General features: G+C 42.0%; 1 protein-coding gene across 1 annotated transcript; it reads right to left on the reverse strand.

Annotated features, from left to right (window-relative positions):
* Positions 1-5,905: 5,905 nt before the first annotated feature.
* On the reverse strand, positions 5,906-22,220 carry LOC310794053 (uncharacterized protein). Its single transcript, XM_083655926.1, has 13 exons — positions 22,116-22,220; positions 20,394-20,568; positions 19,591-20,273; positions 17,684-17,864; positions 16,190-16,254; positions 14,570-14,732; positions 14,400-14,483; positions 12,725-12,823; positions 12,551-12,637; positions 12,380-12,460; positions 9,439-9,522; positions 9,021-9,263; positions 5,906-8,538 (listed from the first exon to the last, which is right to left on the reverse strand). The coding sequence occupies exons 1-13, from the start codon at positions 22,122-22,124 to the stop codon at positions 7,748-7,750; spliced, it is 2,745 nt and encodes a 914-aa protein (XP_083512052.1). The 5' UTR covers positions 22,125-22,220; the 3' UTR covers positions 5,906-7,747.
* Positions 22,221-22,308: the final 88 nt, after the last annotated feature.

The raw sequence follows: 22,308 nt of genomic DNA on the forward strand, positions 1-22,308 counted from the left end.
GAATCTCTTGCCGCACTCTGCGCAGGCGTACGGCTTCTTGGATTCATGGACACGCTTCAGGTGCTCTTCCAGTAATTTCTTTTCTGAAAACTGTGTCCAGCACAAATGACAGAAGCAGATTTCCACTGATGACTGAGGCTCTTCGGGCTGAGGGGCACCTTTCTCCATCACTGCCACATTGGTGGTTTTCCCTTCTGCAAGAAAGACACAATGAAGTTCATGCTCCCACCAAACAGCTCTCTCTAGGTGCTTTACAGCTACCTGTATCTTATCTTTATGGAAAGGGTCAACTAGTTCAGAGATTTAGAAAATGCTTCATGTGAACTATAACATATCCAGTATATAGTGTTTCAAAACTACTATCCAGTTCCTCAGCATACACTGCATCACCTGATGAGGGACTTTAAAACTTGGATGATATCTATGCTTACATTTCTTTGCTACCTTGTTTTCTAACTACCGTACCTCAACTGCACTGTAGAACCTGAAAATCTAAAATACTGGAGGTGGAGGAAGAATTGCCCACTCAACAGAAAGACAAAATACAGACAGAAACTAACTTTCTCAACAATCAATATGAGCCATGACAAATAATGTCAACCTCACGGTCTCACCTTTATGAACTTTCTGGTGTGTTTTAAGGTTTCCAATCTGTGTGAAACCCCTTCCACACAAAGTGCACTTGTATGGTTTCCTTCCTGAGTGAATGATAAGGTGTCTATTTAGAGAAGCACTAGTAGGGAACTCTTTCCCACATGTTGAACAGAGGTACGTCTTTGGAACCCTGTGTTCCTCATGAGGTTCCACGGGCATTCCTGGCGCTGGATGGTAGATTCGCCGGTGAACTATCAAGCTTCGATTAGCTCTAAATGTCTGTCCGCAGTCACAGCACTTGTGAAGCAGGTGTTTTCCATGCTTCTCTCTCACGTGCCGGTCTCTGGCATACATGCTCTGGAATTCCTTATTGCAGTCTGTACAGCGGAAGAGCTCCTCGGCCTCATCTTTCTTTCGCTGTTTCCTGGATATTCTTTTCACAGAATCTTTGGCTGCTGTAGCAATCTGCTCGTCACCAAGCAGATCCTTTCCTGCATGTATGAAGGACAGAAGTCAGCAGGTGTACAGATCAACAACAACTGTGCCCTAAAAATGACTATAGATGTAACTTTAACTGAACGTGACTAACTCTAACACTTTAGCTTGAGCATCGTTTGTTGAAAATAAGTTCTGACAACATTTCCTTTTACATCTGATCTTTTTTTTATACATCTTTGGACTATGTCATCATCAAGCCACTTGATTGTGGCACATGTGACAACATCTACTGCCCTGAAAGTTGAGGTGTAACATAAATTGAGGAGTTGTATCTATCTACTGTAATCATATAAAACTAGATGCACTATGAATACCATATTAGCACCACTGTTAAAAAACAGACATGAAGCTATGTTTCACCAGACCAGTCCACCAGACCATGGTCTGACCCCCAGATCAAAGATCCAAAACAGTTTATGACTCAGGTCCCACACCCAATACACAATATCTTTTTTCTAACGCTGTATCTACTAGGGCTGTGGCGATTCACTTATCTCCCGATTCGATACTATCACGATTCTTGGGTGCCGATTCGATTTATATTGCGATTCTTAAGTATTGCGATTCTACGATTATTGCGATTCGATATTACGATTTATTGCGATTTTTGTTTATTTTTTTCTTTTATTTTTTCAGTTTGTTTGCTTTTTTACACTAGATTAGAACATGGGAAAAGTTGAATCATACACTAGAGACTGTATATTATATCATGAGTAGGGCTGGGCGATATAGTTAAAAACAGGGGCGGACTGGGATCATAATTCAGGCCGGGCATTAGATACCAAGCAGGCCAGGCCGATATGGGCCGACGCGCGTGAAATTTGGGCCGTTTGAAGCCCAATTTGGGCCGTTTGAAGCCAGATTTGGGCCGTTTGAAGTCCAATTTTACAATGAGATGCACCCACTTTAACCCTGAAGTACAATTATTACTTCAGACTAACTAATAAAGTAATAAAACCACTAGTAAACCAGTAGGCGGCGCCTGGCCTGCTGTTCAGTGAGTGGCCTGACTGCAAGCGATTATCGATTCTGGAATAAAAGATCGATTCAAAAAATTGTGACATTAAAAATCACGATACTTAGGTGAATCGATTTTTTTCCCCCACCCCTAGTATCTACTTACCCTCAGGATTCCATTTCATGTGCGCTCCTTCTGAAGTGATCAGACTACTGGCAGCCTCCTCTCCATCCAAAGCTTCAGCAATGTCCTTGGCTTCAGCCAACCATCCGTCATGTGTGCTGAGATGTTCCTTCAGCCTGTCCTTGTGAGAGAATCTCTTGTCACATACGGGACAGAGGAAAGGCTTCTCTTTGGTGTGGATTAAATGGTGTCTCTTCAGTCTGTTCAGGACATTGAATCGTTTCCCACAACGGGAACATTTATGAGGCTTGGTTCCAATGTGAGTCTTCTGGTGTCGTTGTAGCGCGCCGTTATTATTGAATTCCTTACCACACACTTGACAGCAAGAAAGGTCCATGCCTCCCTCCAATTGTTGACCATCAGTTTGGTTAGTGTCAGGAGAAACCCCTACACGATTCAGAAAGACATTCAGTAAATAGTTAGAAATACAGTTAGGAGTCCACATGTTCTGAGTGCTATGGTCACTTTAGTAGAACCAGCAGGAAGTCAAGATCAAAGGATAAGGTTGGATGGGAAATAAACACAATGTGTGTGGGAAGCTGCTGAGGGAACTTCAACGATGTCAGAACAAATCCTACTGGGTGATTGGTCTGCCAGCAGGAGGTGGGATGTGAGGAGAGCTGTGATTGGTCTGCCAGCAGGAGGTGGGATGTGAGGAGAGCTGTGATTGGTCTGCCAGCAGGAGGCTGGGATCTGAGGAGAGCTTGAAGTGACCTCTGCACGCATTATACTATCCCAGAAAAACTCTTCTAGTCATGTTTAAGACAAACCATGATGGCATTCAATTGTTTCCTAACACCTGTAGAAGTTTGACAGACACAAAGAGGGTGACATATAACAACATTTTGCTGGTTCAACCCTCAGCACTGACAGCAGTGGGTATTCAAGCTGTGATATGGTGACGGTGAGTCCTGGTGGCTGAAATGGCACTATGGTGAAAACCATCACTGCCGAGGTGCCTTTGAGCAAGGCACTGAACCTTGGCACAGTAATGGGGGGATAGTTCAGTCTCTACTCACCAAGATGATCAGGATCCCATTCAAACTCTTCTCCGTCTGAGTTGAGACCACCAACTGCCTCTTTTTCCATTTGCCTGCTGGTCCTTTTAATGTGCCGTTTCATATTACCGTAGACTTAATATGGCCCATCAAGAGAAAAGTTCCTGCCACACTGGGATGAGGAAAGGTTTCTCTTTAGTGTGGGTTCATAGTTGAATAATCAAATGGTTTTGATAGGCAACCCTCTTCCAAAAATAAGCACATTTATGAGGTTTGACTCCTCCATGGTGAATTTTTGTATGTTGGCTCAGACCACTTGGAGGACGGAATGCTTGTTTGCTGCTGTGTTTCCTGTGGGTCTCCTGGTTTTGTTCAGGTTTTTCTGATGCAGCCTGATTTTCCTCATCACCAATGTACAGATGGAATCCTTCTATAGGAAAAAAATAAACAAAATCACAGCATGAATTGCATAAAATATACGGACAATAGTGTTTTAAACAAGCTAGATTTTCACGCCCTATGAAGTTGAGATAGTGTTTCACCCTCTTCTACTCACTTTGTTGATTGGGATTCCATGGAACTTTGACGACTATCTCAGATGCTGCTCCACACTCCCCCTCAGTTTTTATTTGTAGTGAAAATGTTTCATATTTAGTATTGGTAGGGCTTCGGTCACTGGCGTGGCTTTTGTCACCATCACTGGGTAGGCTTCCATCACAACAATTAACTGCTGGCAGGGCTGTGCTGTCCATGGCTGACCTCAGGTAAATGATCAGATGTGGTTGCACAGTGACAGGGGAGGGCTCGGCCAGGGAATTTACAAGAACCCTAAAAGGGAGACAGTAATAAACAAAGTAAAAACAATAAACTTTTTCAATCATACTGTCTCCACCATGGTCCACAATCTCATATTTTGGTTTTGAAAAATACTTTAGAAAATGATTTACTAGAGGTATAGCGTTAGATTATAGCCTACTACACCATATTTTAAAAAGTAGGTCCCAAAAGAAAAGATGTGAAGATTACAGTGACAGTGATTTAACGTTATTACATGCGTTGATGTGCTGATCAAAACAAGCAGCAGTCGCAAAACTGATACTGTAGCCCCTTTCAGGACTGTGTTGTCACTAACAGTCCTGATAGGGCTACAAACCTGCTAACGATGTGGCAGCAAGATCATTATTGCATTGCATTTATCATTACATTAGCCAGTTAGCTCACAGCTAGCTAGTTAGCTTGTTGCATTGAGTCCAGCAGTTAAAATTCACCTCGTTCATTGTGGATAGATTCGCGGGGTTAGCTTTAATTAACTAAATAGCACGAATCTTCGTGTCGATTTCCAAATGCCAAAAGGTTTCTTAATTCACCTATTTTACAATCAGCAGCATCAAGTTAGCGTTAAATAGAATAACAGGCGAGCTAGGGTCTGGGTTGCCAGATAACATTAAAACAGCAGACCAGGCGGTCAAATGAAGCCCAAAGCAAAACTAGTCTGAAAAGATTTAGTTTTTTCCTACTTTCTTTCAACTTTACAGTGGGGTCAAACTCCTAGTTTACCATGTTAAGTTTGTATCAGATTCATATAAATAAAATACATAGTTTCAGAAACAAAGTGTAGCTGTTAGTCCAGTCCATCTAACTCAAAAGGGCCCAAGTCCAATACAGGAGAAATAATGTTTCATAGTTTTTATTTTGGTCCTATTACCTACATCATAATTAAAGCTTAACTTCCTGATTTAGTGGAACATACTGTTTCCCAAGGTCAAAGGCAAAGTTTCATGTGTTTTAATTAGACTAATGATGCAAGGTAAAATTGTGTTAATATTGGAAGGTCTCTACTAGAGACTACACCTATCCAACATTAGGCTATTTAATGTATTTGCCTGTTTTGGGGGTCAATCTTTCCAATAAAATACAGGGGATATTCTAATGTCTTATACCTGTATTTGGGGTAGGCTAATGATTCACTCCACTGCGTATTGGAAAGGCCGATTAAGTTTTATCCTTCACAGTAGAACGCGCTCTGTTATGTTGTCATGAAATTATTTCATGTTGGGGAGGTGTTTTGGAGTATCTTGAAGAGACCATTGCTTGGTCTCTGCTGATGAGGTCGAAGGCCTGTGTGAAACTGGTGTGAAGTTGATGAAGGCGAGATAGGTCTCCTCTGCTCCAGCCATTTCTCCTGCAGCTGTCGAAGGGTGAAGAGCATGTCCACCGTGGATCTTGGTGCCCTATAAGCCACACTGTGACAGGGTAGGGTAGACGCTGAGAGCTGGATCTAATAACAGCAAGTGTTTTTCAGCAGAGATGTTGAGACATTCATTGATGATAGCAATCCCATAATGAAGCCTTATTGCTTCACCCTGTAGAAGATAGGCCTAAACTGACCTCATCAGCTGCCTGTAATCAGCTACAAAATGAAGTTGGACTAAGTGGCTGACATGGGAAAATGAATTGTTGAAGCCCTTTTCTTACAGTTTATGGTTGAACCACAGTGCCATGTGACCATACAACAGTTAGTGAAAGATGGCCATAATGTATACAATTTCAATTATCAGGTTACAAAAAAGGCAAGACAAGTTTCTGTAAAATTCCTCTATTCCATCAACATGGATTTTAAAATAACAAGGATATTGTGCATAATTGTTAACATTGAATATTAGTATTTGGCATGCAGGATACAAAGGCACTCAAATTGTACAGATGGGCTTCTAGATAATAGTGAACTTAAGAACATGGGTACAAGAATGACAAGATAGTGATAGTGATGTACACAGACAGTAGCAATTTAAACTCTGCTATAGGAGGGAGCCAAAGACACAGGGGTGGATATACATGTAGATAGGAAAAAAGACATGGTAGAGAAACAGTCTTCTACACTATTAAAAACAGTTCACAAAACAAACTGCATGTTGTGACAGTTGGACCCAATCCCATTTATCTTTTTTCACCCCTACCCCTCGTTTTTGAGTGCCCCTCGCCCTTCAAAATGGAGCCACAAGGTGTAGGGGTTGAAATCAATTACCTAGGAAATGGGACACCACTCATGTCATCATTTTGCCAAACTGGGATAATAAAGCTATTTCTGGTGCAAACAGATTAAATGAAGTCTGCAGATTCTTTAGATACACTATTTTGTCATCAATACTGCATATTTCCACAAATTAAATAATTCAATTTCTGAGACATACAAACTAGTCATATTTAAATTCAGGAGACAACTGTTGTACAAAGTTTTATTAAACAATATACTATTTTATTAGTTGCCTGGTTTGCTCAGGGGCCACTGGAAAACATGAGTACGGTATAACATTATAGTAGGCTACTACTATAGGTCACGATATTCAAAATTACATTGATATATCCTGGTTTTCAGACAAATGCCAACATTTTATTCTGGCGATTGGGTTGCTTTATAATGGGGAGATGTACCCATCCTGTGTACAGGGTTTTCGCTAGGTTCAGTGTCCAGAAAGAATTTGTTTTACCAGACAAATGTGTTGGTCACGTTTCAATAAGAGTTACAAACATATTGCACAGACCAAGGGTTGGTTGGCTGGCCGGCTCACGCTTCCGCGTCTGGTGTGTTCCCAGCCGGGGAAGCGGACACCCATATCGCTTAAATCGTCGCAAATAACCCAACCAAAGCTTACAAAAAATGTCTGAATATCTTCCTTTAATGTAGATACAAAGGACCATCGGATCAGATGTTTGAACATGCATTTGAAAAATCACTAATTGCAAATATTGCCATGTGTCTCTCAGGGTCTCTCCTCTCCTCCAGACTGTTCCCCGCTCGCTGCACTGGGCATAGCCGCATTCAGGCAGGTTGCCCCAGCTGAGGATATCCCCTGGATGTCCCCGGCGCGAATAGCGATGCAATTTATTTTTCCTGAAATGCTGTAACTAACTAATTCCACACATCCACAGGTCCTTTGTATCTACATTAAACTCAGATATACATTTGTTTGTATCTTTTGATTTATTTTTGGTTGATTATTGACGATTTCCTTCTAGCCCTCTCTTAGGAGTGTGCCCCGGGAAAATCTCTGTTTGGAGTGTCAGATGGCCCCTCCTACTTCACCCTAGCTCTGATGCCAACAAGAATCAGGACACCCTAACCCTTACAACGTGAACACGCAAAACGGAGGGTTATAGCCCCGTTCACACCATACGTCGAAGCAACGCTCAACCTACGCTGAACCCACAAGTTTCATTTCGGCGTCCTTGTTAACAGGCAAAGCCGTTCGCTCAAGGCACGCTCAAGCGATTGTTCAGGATTCAGTCTTATTTTCCAAGCGTGGCGCGTGAAGCTGCCAGGCATGAAGTCAATGTGAGTTGTGAGCGGGTTCAAGGCGTGCCGAGCGAGGCGCTGAAGTCTTCTTGTGTGACCAGTTAAGCGTTAGCTCAGCTTGAGCCTGCCTCAAGCTTCAGTTCTGCTTAAGTTAAGTGCCAGGTGTGAACAAAGGCTTAAGAGCTAAGTGGTAGGGGCAAGGGGTGTATTGGGATTGGGCCTTTAGTCTTCCAGTTCCAGCCTGGGCTGTTGCTTGGGTCTGCCGAGCTGCCTGGTGGGCCCCATGCGCCTGCCAGCATGTGTGCGTTGATGCTGCCTCAGACCCTGCCGATAAATGAAGCTCTTCCCACATTCTCCACACTGGTAGGGTCTCTCTCCGGTGTGAAGCCTGTGGTGCACCTTCAGTTCCTCGGCTCTGGCATAGCCCTTACCACAGATACTACAAAGGAAAGGTCTGTCCTTAATGTGGGTTTGATAATGCGCCGTCAGGTAGGAGTTTAATCGAAACCTCTTCCCGCAGAGGTTGCAGGCGAACGGCCGGTCCCCGGAGTGCTGCAGCTCGTGCAGTTTGAGAGAGGGAGCCGTGTGGTAGCCTTTGCCGCACTGCGCGCAGAGGAAAGGTTTCTCGCCAGTATGGATGCGCTGGTGAACTTGTATGTAACTCTCATTGATGAACCTCTTACCACAGTCAGGGCAGGAGTAGGGTTTCTCCTTGATGTGGCTTTTCATATGCTCTTCCAGCTGTTTTTTGTCTGTGAACTGAATGCCACACCGGCGGCAGAAATGTAGCTGTGATGCAGTGGGTGCAACTTCGTCGGCGTCAGTGGTCGTTTGTGTGTGCATTGTAATATGGTGTGCCTGTAAAGCTGAGAGACTTTCGCAGTCTTTGTCACATTCCAGGCAGCGTAATGATGAGTCAATCCTAGAGTCGCCTGGCAGAGCCTCAAAGTATTCTGGGAGTCCTGACACTGTGGGATTCACCTCACTAGCCCAATCCACAACACCCTTGCGTCCTACACATAGACAAAGGAGAGAGAAATCATGTTTAAGTCTCTGTCATTTTCAAGTATAAGAAAAGATAGAACTTTATTGATCGATCGATCAATAAATAACATAATAATACATGTATGATCATATAGCCTATATATGATACTAATTCATCACTTCAATCAAGCATGTTTCCAATTTAATATAATTGCCTATGAATTTGTTCACATTGGCCTATAGCTTTCTTAATATGGTTATTATCACTAGGCTTACAAATGGCCTGAAACACATTTGAATGTACCATTTGGTTTAAACAAGTAAAACTATTTTTTTAAGCATTTTATGAAATGTCCATGGGAAAATAAATGGCGGATGAAAATCTCTGGTACAGTGCTGAAGCAGGAAGTGACGTTCCACTTTGGCTCGCTATAAAAAAATATGTGAGGTGAAAATACTGTGAATGGTAAAGTAATATCCAGTTGTACAGTGATGACAGTTCAGTTCTCACCTGTGTGAACTTTGTAGTGCGTTTTGAGGTTTCCCTTCTGGTTGAAACCCCTACCACAGATGGAACAGCAGTAAGGTTTCTCTCCTGTGTGCGTCAGTTCATGCCGCTCTAGTTTATACGCATGTGGGAATTGTTTGCCACACACTGAACAATGGTAGTCTATCTTCTCTTTGGGCTCCTTCAGGAGCTCAGGAGGTATTTCTATTTGTGTATGACCCATCTTTCTGCCAGGACGTCTCTTCACTATGCAGGGATAAAGAATAGGAAATTACACAATTGTTTTGTTAATTTAATACTTACAAAGAATGAGCTCATAAAGAATTAAGATGTAATTAAACAGCAACCAGATAATATGTTGTAAAACGTTATTAACAATTTGTTCAGTTAAATAACACTAGCCAATTCACTCTGCTCTTACCACGGACAGAAGTAACTGTATTGCCGTCTTTTTGTCCCTCAGCAGGTGGAAGGGTAGCTCTCCTTTTTCTGTAATGCCTCTTCCCTGTGTTACAAAATAAGAGTGTTGGATAAACATAGGAGGAAATGAAACAACTATGGTTATATGGCCTGAGAGAATACTCGATTGCTATTGGCTGGAGGAGGGTGTCCATTCATTTAGTTCAGTGGTACACAACCTTTTTTGGCTTGTGACCCCACTTTGACGTCACAGAAATCTAGAGACCCTAGACCAGTGGTTCTCAAATAGGGGTCCGGGGACCCCCAGGGGTCCTTGAGGGGGTTCCAGGGGGTCCCCAGCCAAGAGGGGGGTTATTTTCGCTATAAATAATTCCATTCATAAGTAACACAATGACTATTTTGTAGGGATGTCACAATTAACCTTGCTTGCAAGATGGATAACCTCGCGAGATCAAAAGAGATTCTCTCGATGTATCCATCTTGTCATGCACAGGCAGTTAAGATGATTGGTCGAACCATGCCGGCCCGACGAATCAGCGGCAGCCGTAGGCGGGCTCAGGCTCGTCTGGGCAAGTAGCGGGTACATGGTCTTTGTAGTTCTTTTCACTCATCAACATGGCTGCCGCCGCGGAAGTGACAGGCAGTCTGAATGAAATTGAATGTAACATTCCCAATTCTATGTATTAAATTCTAAAAAACGACCCTCAACATTTGGGAAGGCTAAGCCACACAACTAGTTCGTTATAATCTAACTAAATGCTTCGAAGGTGACTTTACGACCGTGAGGACTCAATCAATGAATACCACGGAGATCAGGCACAGGCTACTTCGGCGATCTGATTGGTTGAAGTTAACACCTACCAGCAGTGATAGACAGATGGGTCATCCAATCACCTGCCAAGTAGCTTGGAAAAAGTGCCCGCCTCCGTCAGCGGGTCTGGTTACTGCATTCCCAGATCGACTGGTTTAGGGAAACGTATGTGGCGCTATACCGTCCATCTGGCAGCGTCAGGTTATGTCACAATATATCGTCCCACAATATATCGCGATATCAAAACGTGACAATATGTATCGTTGAGATGAAATCTCATATCGCGAGAAAAAGAAGCTGAACATGGTGGCACTGATCTGCATCTGATTGCATGCTCGCTCTCCTTTTCATTGCTTTGTTTGAACAGACGAGGGGCGTTACAGACACGGAGGATGAAAATGTTGAAATTCCTCAAATTAGCGTGGAGGATGCCCCCTCAATTTACAAATCGATCGCCAAAAAATATTGTTAAAATATCGTATCGTTATCGTGAACCCAATATCGTGTATCATATCGTATTGTGAACTGAGTGTATCGTGACACCCCTACTATTTTGGTCATGGGTTTTATACACTTTCTGGAATAAACCATCTAAAAGCATCAATCTTATTATCATATGGGGGACCATGGGACAAAATCCTATCAAATGGGGGTCCGTGGTCTAATTTTTGTCAGTTTAGGGGTCCCTCATGTGAAAAAAATGGAGAACCTCTGGCCTAGAGATTCAAATTCCGGTACATCAGTAATATCATCAGTGACACTATGTTGACTTTTTTCCTCAGAATTCTGACTTTAATCTCAGAATTAAAACTTTTTTCTTCGAATTCTGACATTAAAATCTGAATGCTCAATACTGACTTTTTTTTCTCAGATTTCTGATGTTAATCTGAGATGTCTGACTTTAATCTGAGAATCCTGACTTCAATCTCAGAATTTTTGCTCACAATTCTGACAGTAAACTCAGAATTCTAACTATTTTCAGAATTCTGTCGTTATTCTCAGAATCCCAATTTAAACTCAGAACAAACAAACAAAAATCATAAGTGACCCTAATCATCTTCGGTAGTTTTAAATTATCGTAAAACTTCAAATAGTAGGCCGGGCGTTTATTTACCAAAATGTATAGCCAGACCTGGCGGCTATTTGGGAAAAATTTTGCACAAAATTCTTGCTTAGCAAAGATTGGAAATAATATCAAATTGTTTATTTAAACCAGTATAGTACTTGAATAAAAAATACAGCACAGAGATCTGGTTGATCTCTATCACCTGTAACGTTAGCATTTAGCAGCAGCTAACGTTAGCCGAGTAACCAGCTGGTCAGCACTTCTATCAGACATTACAGTGTTGTGCAACAAGCAGACTTACCAAATATTTCAAATACCGGTACATGTCCGGTATAATCCACACTGCCTTTTATGATCACTGTTCCGCTGACAGAAATGCACTTTTACAACGCCCAACTAACATTAACTTCTCCACCGCGGACTACTTCCCCTTGTTGTCGTTTCATGTTGTCGTTTCAACATGAAAGCTATAATTATGTGTGTATCGCAACCATCTGACCCTTGCGTGGGTCCAAACCTTCCAATCCACCCACTCCACTGAGTTGAGAATTGGCTGCTTCTGGTCTGGCATCGTGACATGCAACAGCTGCTTCTGGTCTGGCATCGTGACATGCAACAGCCATTTCCTCCGTTGAAAATACGGTTAGCAAGCGGGCGGGATTAACGTTGTTGTCAAGCTGTAGTCAAGTGCGTCAGACCTCAATGGCGACTGCCATAGACAAGATAGACGCTGCTATCGAGCCTGTTCTAAATCGATTAAAATAACCAATTTTACTTTGAAATCCGAACAACACTCTGCTTTGAAGGCATTTATTCAAAGGGGGGAAGTTTTTTGTTTTGTTTTTCAATCTTCCCACTGAATTGACGTTCTATTCAGGCCGATATGCTGATCTCTAATGATTGGTTAGGGAAAATGGAATTCCCCTCGGGATTCCCCTCATGAAAATCGTTTAGAGTGGAGGCGATACCGTTTCAAATTTTCATTATCATTTAAAACCGTATTACCGTGATTACAGGTAAAGTGCCAAGTTATAAGCTTTTGTGGACCATTTGATCTGCTCTTACCAGGAACATGTGAAACAGTCGTGGCGTCCCCTCCGTCCGCAGATGGATTGGTTACTTTCCTCTTTCTGTAAGGTCGCCTTGCTGGTGGGTGGAGGGAGAGAGGCTTATTGTGTGAAACCGAAACACAAAAGTTAAACTGAAGTTATCCTGTCCCATTTTTTCTTCTCTTACCTGATGTAGAATGGAGTGTTTTGGAGTTTGATTTTTCTGATGCCACTCTCGTAGGAAAAACTCTCTTTGTTCGGGTACGCCTTTTCACTAGAAGATGGCAAGTATGACTTCAAATAACAAATAAAACAGTAAGATATGTGTATAGTTTCATTTTTAGATAGAAGGTACACTCACTATATTCAGTCGGAGTACTTTCACTTCCAGGCTCCCCTTCTAAGTCTCCACCAGTCAACACTGGAGTATCTGAAATCTTTTTTCTACCCCTTTTCTTGCCTTTGTGACAAAGGAAAGGAGTAGATTATTACAACACAGACAAAGTGTTTAGTAAGACCAAAATTGATGCTGAATTCTGAATAAATCGTTAATGGCGTGTGTCCACATAGCGTTGGTCAGTGTTTTTTTTTTGTTTGTTGAAGTGCTGCCTGGAGCGCTTTTTGTGAGGAGAGATCAAAACGAAAGATAACGTCACCTGCTGCTAGCTTACTGACCAGCTGGTTAGTCATCATTGGGGATTGGTCGGCTGGAAAAACCGGTTCACGCGGTGATTTCTGAAAAGTGTCACATTTCTTAGCTTTTGAGAGCGCTTGCTTTAAGGGGAAACATGCCAGCTGCAGTGCTTTTCTGGAGTGGCCAACCTTTTCCCATTGCTTTTAATGAGGAAAGGGCACTGGCGCTGAGAACAAAACGCTATGTGGACACACAGCCTCAAGGCTTTTGCACACCACGTCCGTATTTTTCGTCCGAAATTGTCGCACGTTTAAAAAGAAATACAACCGTATGTTGTGTCACTCATGTTTACACAATGACTCCGAAACTTTCTCGTCTGTCATTCAAGTTTTCGGAACAGGTTCGATTTTCTGCGTCTTTCGCATCAGTCTGTATAGCTTTTTGCGAGCTGGGACCAGTCTGTGTTTTCAGATGACTGATGATTAAAAAACGCATACGAAAACAATCAGACTACGTGTGCAAAGACCTTAACTCTCTACTAGTTGAGGAACTAGTCTCAAAAATAGTCATTATCAATTGTCATGGCAACAACATGACCCCTCTTCTTATAACCTTACCTGTTTGTATAACACTGTGTAATTGCGATGTATGCACCGGGGATCAAAAGGGGATATTTGCCCGTCCGTCACTGACAAAGAATATGGCTAACATGTCCATGTAATATCAAGACTATTGTATATTTAATTTAAGCGATCTGTTGAATGCTGACATAATTGATACAGTATAAGTCATAGCGCTAACACAAGTGTAATTCCAACTACCCATTAAATCATCTATTCAGAAAAAGTCTCTTTGAGAAGGCTTCGAAGTTAAATGATTGGTTTGTTTTCATGTAACTGACATGCTTAGCACAACTTCCATTATTGTATTTCTATTAGATGCCATGGATCTGAAAGTACATTGTTTACTGAAAACAACAGGAATAGTAGATTCCTTTAGGGCCAACTCAAGATTTGTAATGAGCAAAGTCTTCTTCTAGGTCTAAAATGCATTTTCCATGGAGAAAGCAGGGCCCTCTTGACCCTGACCAAATCCTTAAGGCTGAGGACTGAAGGTGGTCCTCGGGCTACCAGCAGCAACATTTAATCACCTCTCAAACCACATGTTTAAACACATGCTGTTTTTTTTTTTTTTTCTCCTCCCAACTATTTTATTATTCGTTTTTACTGCATGTAACCTTGTTCTAATTCATGCATAGCATTATTTGTTGCCTTATTGTTGCCTTGTATTTTTCTTGTTTGCTAAGAACTTTATAACATTATGAAACAACAATATTAAAATGGAATAAAAACAAACAAGCAAGCAAGCAAACAGACAATAATCACCCCAATGATTCACTCACCAGGATTAGCAGGAACTTCTTTCTCTCCCTCTGATACCACTGGTACCTCTAGAACCTTCCTCTTTCTACCACGTCTCTTTCCTCCTAAAAACAGGGGAAAAGAGATTAACTCAAAGTTGTGTCAGAAGTGACATTTACAACTATGACTTTTCTGTCTTTTTTCATTTTACCGTGAACAGATGGAGAAACATTTGTGATCTTTACTACTCTTCTTTTTTCCTCCTCTCCCTCCCTTTCGTCATCTTCAGTCACGACTTCCATTGTGAGTGTTGGACTGCTGCTCTCCCTCGGGTTTTGGTGTCGCACCTGAGACTCTGTCAGGCCACCACCAGCCTATGATCAAAACATAACTATTACAAAGATAGCCGAAAGCCCTCTCTGGCTAAAACAAGTTTAATCTGAGATCACAACATAATAACTGCATCCTGATGACAGTAATCTTAGAGGTTTATAGTAGCTGCTTTAACATTACCAGAGGTGCCAGAAGAGAGCAGAAGAGACTTTGGACTTGTCACTTTGTCAACACCCACATAATGACACACCACCCCCGTATCTCTCCATTGTAACAGATTAATGATTACAAATAAAAACGCAAATGGTTCCGCCACAATCTAGGGATTCTTAATAGGTACTAAATTTCACCTCATATTGACATTATTATTAAAAATGTTATGTCTGCAAAATAGCTTTCAAAAAGACAAATTCAAAAATCATTATTCCCTATTTTATATGTATAAAATAACCGCAACAATCTTTGGGTGGCATTATTGTGTTTGTTTTTGTTTTTTCTTCCCGATTTTGTATCCCATTTTTATCCCCCATTAGTGCTAATTTAAATGTATTTATCCTGGTTGCTGCTCCACCCTCTGCCGATCTGGGGAGAGACTCCATGCTAACTGGCTCCATGCTTCCTCCGAGACATAGGCAGTAGCCAGCCGCTTCTTTTCACCTGACAGGGGAAGCTTCACCGGTAGGACATAGCACGTGGAAGGATCACGCTATTCCAACGAGTTCCCCTACCGCTGAACAGGTGCCCCGAACGACCAGAGGAGGCACCACTTCAGCGACCAGGATATTGCATGTTTTTGGTTAGGGGTTCCTATATGAAGGAAACCCCCAGGGGGCACGGGGAGAACATGCAGACTCCACACAGAAAGGCCCTTTTGACGACCCCACCTGGGCGGTGGACACTTGAGGATATGCGGACGGGCACGCACTCGTTCAGCACTCATGCCGTCCCAGGTAGGAATCGAACCCAGGACCTTCTAGCTGTGAGGCGACAGTGCCCCCTGGGTGGCATTATTGTACATTTTCTCACCTCCACCAATTTGATCCAGTTCAGAATGTCAGTAATTTTATAATTTTTTGTTTTTCAATAAATGTTCAGGACAGGATTTATTTATTTATTTTAATTAGGATATATATGAGTTAATTTGCAAAAACAGGTAAACGCCATTCTTAAAATGAATAAACACCTGTTTGATACCCCCTGGAGTGCACATAGAAAACATTATTGAGGTGATTTATGTGAAAATTATCAGATGAATATGTTGTAGTTATGATCATAAAAATGTACAAAAAATGTATTAATTACGGTACAAATACATCAATATATAATATAAAATTATTAAAGAAAAATCCAAAGGGAGATACCTGTTTTTGCAAATGAACTCTTCAATACACACACACACACACACACACACACACACACACACACACACATATATAAAAGAAATCTGAGTTTATATAAAATAGGGATGCTATTTCCAAAATCGTAGTTAACAAATGACCTTGCTGGAAGTATGTGCTGTTTGGGGACCTCCTGTGTTTTCAGAGCCACGGTCAAGACTGTCACCTGTCAAAATCAGAAACAGAATCACTTTTATTGCCACAGTAGGTAATCGGATTACATACGAGGCATTTGACTTAGTTTAAGTATCATCAATAGTCAGAAGACAAAAATATAGAAAGATAAAATCACAAAAAAATCAAAAGTCCATTACAATATATACAATATACACACAAATTATTTACAGTCCAAAGGTGCACATTGGAGAGAATAATCTAAAGTAAATGAATAGAGTAAAGATTCTGGTAGAAGCAGCTATGATACATTTACGAATGCCGTTCAGCATGATGGGGGGCAGGGCTTAAAATTCGGCGCGGGATTGCGGGAATCCCGCACATTTTCCCGAATTCCCGCAATGGTTTGCGCAGACCGATCTATGTGCGAAACGGCTGTCTGTCTGACCCACTGAGTCTGAGCCAGGTCTGAGCACAGACTGTAGGGGAACCCGAAAAAAACAAACAGGACAAGTCGACCAACAAGGCACTTCTAGCTGAAACGTCAACACCGAGTAACGTGGTCAGTGTCAGTTATGTTTAGCATTACGTTATTGACGATGAAGAATCTGATATCGATAATGACGTTAATAATAATAACGTTAATCCTCCTTATGCCGAGTGCCAGTGATGTCAACGATGTTATCGCCACTCAAATGCATTATCATAAAGCAGCCGTGAAAATCTGGTGGAAGCATTTTCAATAAAAAGTGAAACGACACACAGATGGTTTATAGTCACTTCAATAGAACTCTCCCCAATGCAAAATTCGAACAGCTTTAGTTGCCAGTAATGACAGTAAGAAAGGTAGATGTAGTGAGCAAAGATGGATGATTTAATATTCCATAGCTCTGACCTAACCAAATCAAACTGACATCACACTATTGTGAACACAAAACAAAGAACACTTCTGATATATATATAATATGATATTAGTGTTTTAGTAGAGTGTATCACTCAATACAAAAAAATAAAGGCTTTCATAGAAACAAAAGCCTATGGCTTAGTCTGCAGAAAAAACACAACAAAAGCCATAGTAATTTAGACTCAGGTGTGCATAAACTACTTGTTTTTTAAATACAAAAATGTGAAATTACATTAGCGCTTATTGGACAGCTACGCAGGTATTTGTCGGTTATAGTATCGCCTGAAAAAATCCCCCCAAAAATCTATAAATCCCCCTTATCTGAAGAACATAAGGGGGGAATTCCCCCCTAGTTTGCAAAGTGAATTTTAAGCCCTGGGGGGCCGGGATGGGGGGGTTGGTTCATGTCAGTGGGGGATGGAGGGGTAGGTTCGTGTACCAGTAATGACATGCAACACATGCATGCGTTTTATGTCATTGCTGTCTGTCATGAAACACATTCAAGCTTGATTTTAAAATGCTCTTTATGTATTCAGGCCTAATTCAAATGGGAATTGTGGGGGTTTTAACCACTTACCAGCATCCCAGTCAACCGCTTCACCATCAGAGTTGATTAAACCGCCAATTTCTTCTTCTTCCTCCTCTTCCTCCTCTTCCTCCTGTTGCAGCCTGACCGTCAGGTGGAGTGTTTGCTCCTTCAAGTTTCCAGGCGCCATATTGACGCCATGTGACAGCGGTGGCTTGGTTTCACCAGAATCCTAATTACAAAGCATACAGTGTAATGAGAATGTATTCGCTTGCCATTTTATTTTGTAGTTATTCACATAGGGAGTCATATTTTGATGTTTCTGTCATTTGTTTTCTGTTCAAGGGAATCAAACATGTGTCTATATGACAATTCTTGCAAAGCTAAGGTATGTGGCTATAAATATATATCATTCTTAGCATTTTTGTGGAGCCAACACAGATGACTTCTGTGTCATCAATGACCTGTATGGAATGATTTACCTATCTAAATGCAAGAGGTCGTTCAAGCAATTTGAGAGCATGATTTGTCAATTTCACGTTCATATTTTGGACCCTTGGACTCAAAAAGCTCAAACTGTACTCTCACACTCAAAAGTTTTCTGCTTGGACATATTTCCTGCACTCGCACTCAAAAATCCCCTGCTCACACTTACATTTCCTCTGTTCGCGCTCAAACTCGGTGCCTGCATGCAAATGTCCTCCTCTCCACCTTCAAACTGCTTTTGCGCGCTCTTGAAACTTCTGCTCTTGGATCTCTTCTCTTCTCTCAGATTTGTTGTGCAACAATCCTGTCAGAAACCCACAGCCAATAGAATGCCAGGATAGTGTCACATGATCGCTGGGTCATGTGACACTATCCTGGCATTCTATTGGTTGTGGGTTTCTGATAGGGTTGTGTCACAGAAAATCCAAGCGCAGACAAAAGATCCAAGAGGAGAAATTCCAAGAGAGAGCACACTCAGTTTGAATGGAGAGGGGAGACATTTGAATGGAAGCACAGAGCACAAGCAGAGAAAATCTAAGCGTGAGCAGGGGATATTTGAGTGTGAGTGCATGAAATCTGTCCATAAAGAAAAGTTTTGAGCACAAGTGTATAGTTTTGGGGGCGAGCGTAGGCACAGAGTTTGAGCACGAACAGAGGAAATGTAAGTGTGAGCAGGATATTTTTGAGTGCGAGTGCAGGAAATATGTCCAAGCAGAAAACTTTTGAGTGTGAGAGTACAGTTTGAGGACAAGCAGAGTAAATCTGAGCAAACTTTTTCAGTCCAAGGGTCCAAAATCTGAACGTGAAATTGATAAATCATGCTCTCAAATTTCTTGAACAACCTCTTATTATGATAGGTAAATAATTCCAAAGACCTGGGTCTTGTCCCACTGAAAGCCATGAAGCAGGGTCAGGGACAGGTCACATTCACATGTTAAAAATGAAAAGATGATGGATTATAAAAACCTTCTTTTGCAAAACGGTTCCATGCAGTGAATTTTGACGAAAACATTTTGTTTTTTAGTAAAACAGTATGTTATAGGGTACAATCCCTGTGGGTTCCTTCAGCAACCCCCACACACTACAGGAACTGCAGTCAGAGTAACAGTGCATAGACTCAACTAAACAAACTGCTTTTTACTTCTAAAACCCAGCTTCCATGAAATTGCTACAATGCATTTAGAATCAACAAATCTATAAAATGGCTGGAGTGGAGACAAAAGTCACTCAGACAATTTAGTACTTTGGCTGACGTTCTTACCCAGAGCAGCTTATAATGTGTAAAATAATAAAGTAAGCTTTAATTTTTAGATCACCAAAATGACCAAAAGTACCCCTGTAGTAAGGAGTGTGATTGTATAAGAGAAGTGCTAGAAAAATAAATAAAGGTAGGGGAGATAGGAGGATCTTTTTCTTTATTAAATGTTAACGCGTGCATCATTTTGTATTTCTTAAAAAGAAAATAGACATACTGGTTGGCTAGGTGCTGTTTTTTTATCCCGATCCCTGTGCTGTTCAGATTCTTCTGGCAAAGATGTGCTTGGCTCCCCACTGCTGTTCTGGTCCAGAGCGTAGCACTGTAGATGGGATGGCAGGTTAACTTTGGGGTTAATGCCGTCAGGTAAGCCCTTTCCATGGACGGCACATTGGTACTGATCCCCGACATGTGGTCTCTCGTGGGCTTTCATGTTCTCTCTGTAGCCGAGGGTCTTCTCGCATGCAGGGCAGGAGACACCTTTCTCTCCTGTGTTACTGCACTGGTGCACAGTCACATTTCCTAGCTGGGAGAAGCTCTTTCCAAAGACAAAGCAGGGGTAGGGTTTCTCAGCCGAGTCTCTCTCCAACACCTCTCTGGGAGAACAGCTCTGGCCACAGACAACGTGGCTGCATCGCTTCTCCCTGGGGCCTCCAGAGTCCACAGGGCATGTACACTGATGGGAATTCAAACTCTCAGCGTGGAGATGGCACTTCCCACCCTCTGAACAGTCGCAATTCTTCTCTGCAGTGTCTGCTCGATGGGGTCTCTTTACTCCACATGAGACGGAGTCGTCCTTCCCACACTCTGGGCAGTGGTGGAGACAGGCGTCTGTAGTGGTATCCTCAGGGGCTCCTGATAGCCCTTTTTCTCTCTCTGTGCAATAACTGAAACCCTCACCTGTGTTGTAAATTAGGAGGTAAAACAAAAAATATGTTATAAATCAAAATCAAGACATTGTGGGCAATTACCTCTGGTAAGATTATGCTGATGTTAAATGTTTGGGAGTTAATCTCTTACTATTATCACTCACAGACCAGCCTTCCTCTTCCTCTTTGATGATTACCCTAATCTCTGGTGTCTCACACCTATAGTCAGGGCTCGCTGGTGCGTTTCTCGAATCATGAAATGGTGAATTCTGCTCACCATAGTTATCATTAATACCCAGTGACAAAGAATCTTGGAATTCATGATCCTATTAAGAGATAAAGAGACAGTAACTAACTGATGCTGATGTAGCCCCATAATTGTGACCAAGCTCAATCACCAAATGAATGGCTCTGGGACTGGTAACACACAAAGTTACCATCCGTGGTGTGAGGTAGGCAAGCGCATAAAGCGGTTCCTTACTGACGTCGTATCACATCACAGATTCGAAGATAATATTCTTCCTCAGGAAGCCAGTAGTATGTCCGCAGGTGTTAAAATGATATTCCTGCGTGAAACAACAGTTTTAAAGCAGTCTTTCGACAGCCTGTGCCAAATTTACAGCAGTGTGTGTTTGATATTACTATCACGGTGCACCGCTTGCATGCAGCGAGCAAACATCAGTCACACGGATATGACGGCGCAGTTAACAATTCCAGCGCACCTGGGAAGTAACATCAGCTCTTCCCAAGGAGGAGAGCCTAGTACGTATGACTACAGGCAGGATGTCCTGCCCTGTGTTCCGGTTCTGTGTTCTGGTCCACAATGTTTTCGTTCCCCCATAGAAATGCAGCAGTAGGCAGCCTAACCTCACCAGTCGCTACGAGTTAGAGAAAAAAATAAGAAGCATGGCCATACCAAACGAAGTATTCAAAGAAGTACTTGATGAAACTTGCTGGATTCATAACATTACAGTACATCACTTTGGTTCCTATGTTCTGGCATAGCCGGAAGTCACGGAGTGAGGTTTTACCATCCAGACTACCTGGGAAGCAAAACACATCATGGGACCCTCAAACTCCCAAGGTTCCTGTCGGCACTGGATATTCCTGCGTGAAACGGTTGTTTCATTCATCATTTTAACACTTGCGGAGTGCAGACATACTACATACTAGATCAATATTATATCTTTGAATCTATGCTACGATGTCAGAAAAGGGGCAACCATTTTATGCACTTGGTACCTCACCACGGATGATAACTTTACGTGCCAAAAAGTTCAGAAACATCAAAGATAACACTGACCACAACTTTAGACAGCCAGTGAAGTGAATAGTGCTGCACAATAATGTATCATCTGTCAGAACAAATCCCATGTATAATCAAAATGCAGCAAAACTGTGATGAGAAGCATAATGAGAGGAAATGAAGCAGGCCATGGAACCATGATGAAAGAAAATGCTACTAAGGTGAAGACATCAATAAACTTGTCAACTTCATCACACGAGCATTCTCCTTTCTTGACATTAACACATGAGCCCAAACCATAACGTTACAGTTCCGGAGATGTCAATGCATCACTAGTTATTTGGTTGACAACATAACGTCACTAGCTAACTAGTTAACGCTAAAGCTAACTTGCTAGTTGAGAGTGAGACTGAAGCTAATTAACGTTAACTAGTGAACCTGTGCCACTTCAGTCGACCAACGCCTAACATTTTTTTGTAACGCTAGTCTACTTGGTAGCTTAGCGGACGGGAGTTCGCTAACGATAGTTAGCTGTAACTGATATCAAGCAGCTAGTAGCTAATGCAATCGTAATGTAGCGTTGACGTCAGCGAATGCCAAGAAGCTTGATAATAACTTGAATGGTACCTCAAACATAGTGTGATTTGCTCGCCGTGTTTGAATTATCTTATTGCTGTAATAAATCGCAATGACAGTGAACCAAGCTAACGTTAGCTGCAGCCTTCTTGTGCTACCTTCTTCTTTCAATATGCGGGTCACAAGCCAACGGAAACTTGAACAGTGCCACCTACCTTATCGGAGTGTGCCTGGCCCTACACTT

Source organism: Poromitra crassiceps (assembly GCF_964638095.1).
Source record: "Poromitra crassiceps genome assembly, chromosome: 19".
In the NCBI taxonomy this organism is placed as follows: domain Eukaryota; kingdom Metazoa; phylum Chordata; class Actinopteri; order Beryciformes; family Melamphaidae; genus Poromitra; species Poromitra crassiceps.

Coding starts and splice junctions, on each gene's coding strand:
- LOC310794053 (XM_083655926.1), bottom strand. Junction 17,865..19,590: donor AAACAGCACCTAGCCAACCA/GTATGTCTATTT, acceptor CTTTGTAATTAG/GATTCTGGTGAAACCAAGCC. Junction 9,264..9,438: donor TACAGTTACTTCTGTCCGTG/GTAAGAGCAGAG, acceptor ATCCCTGCATAG/TGAAGAGACGTCCTGGCAGA.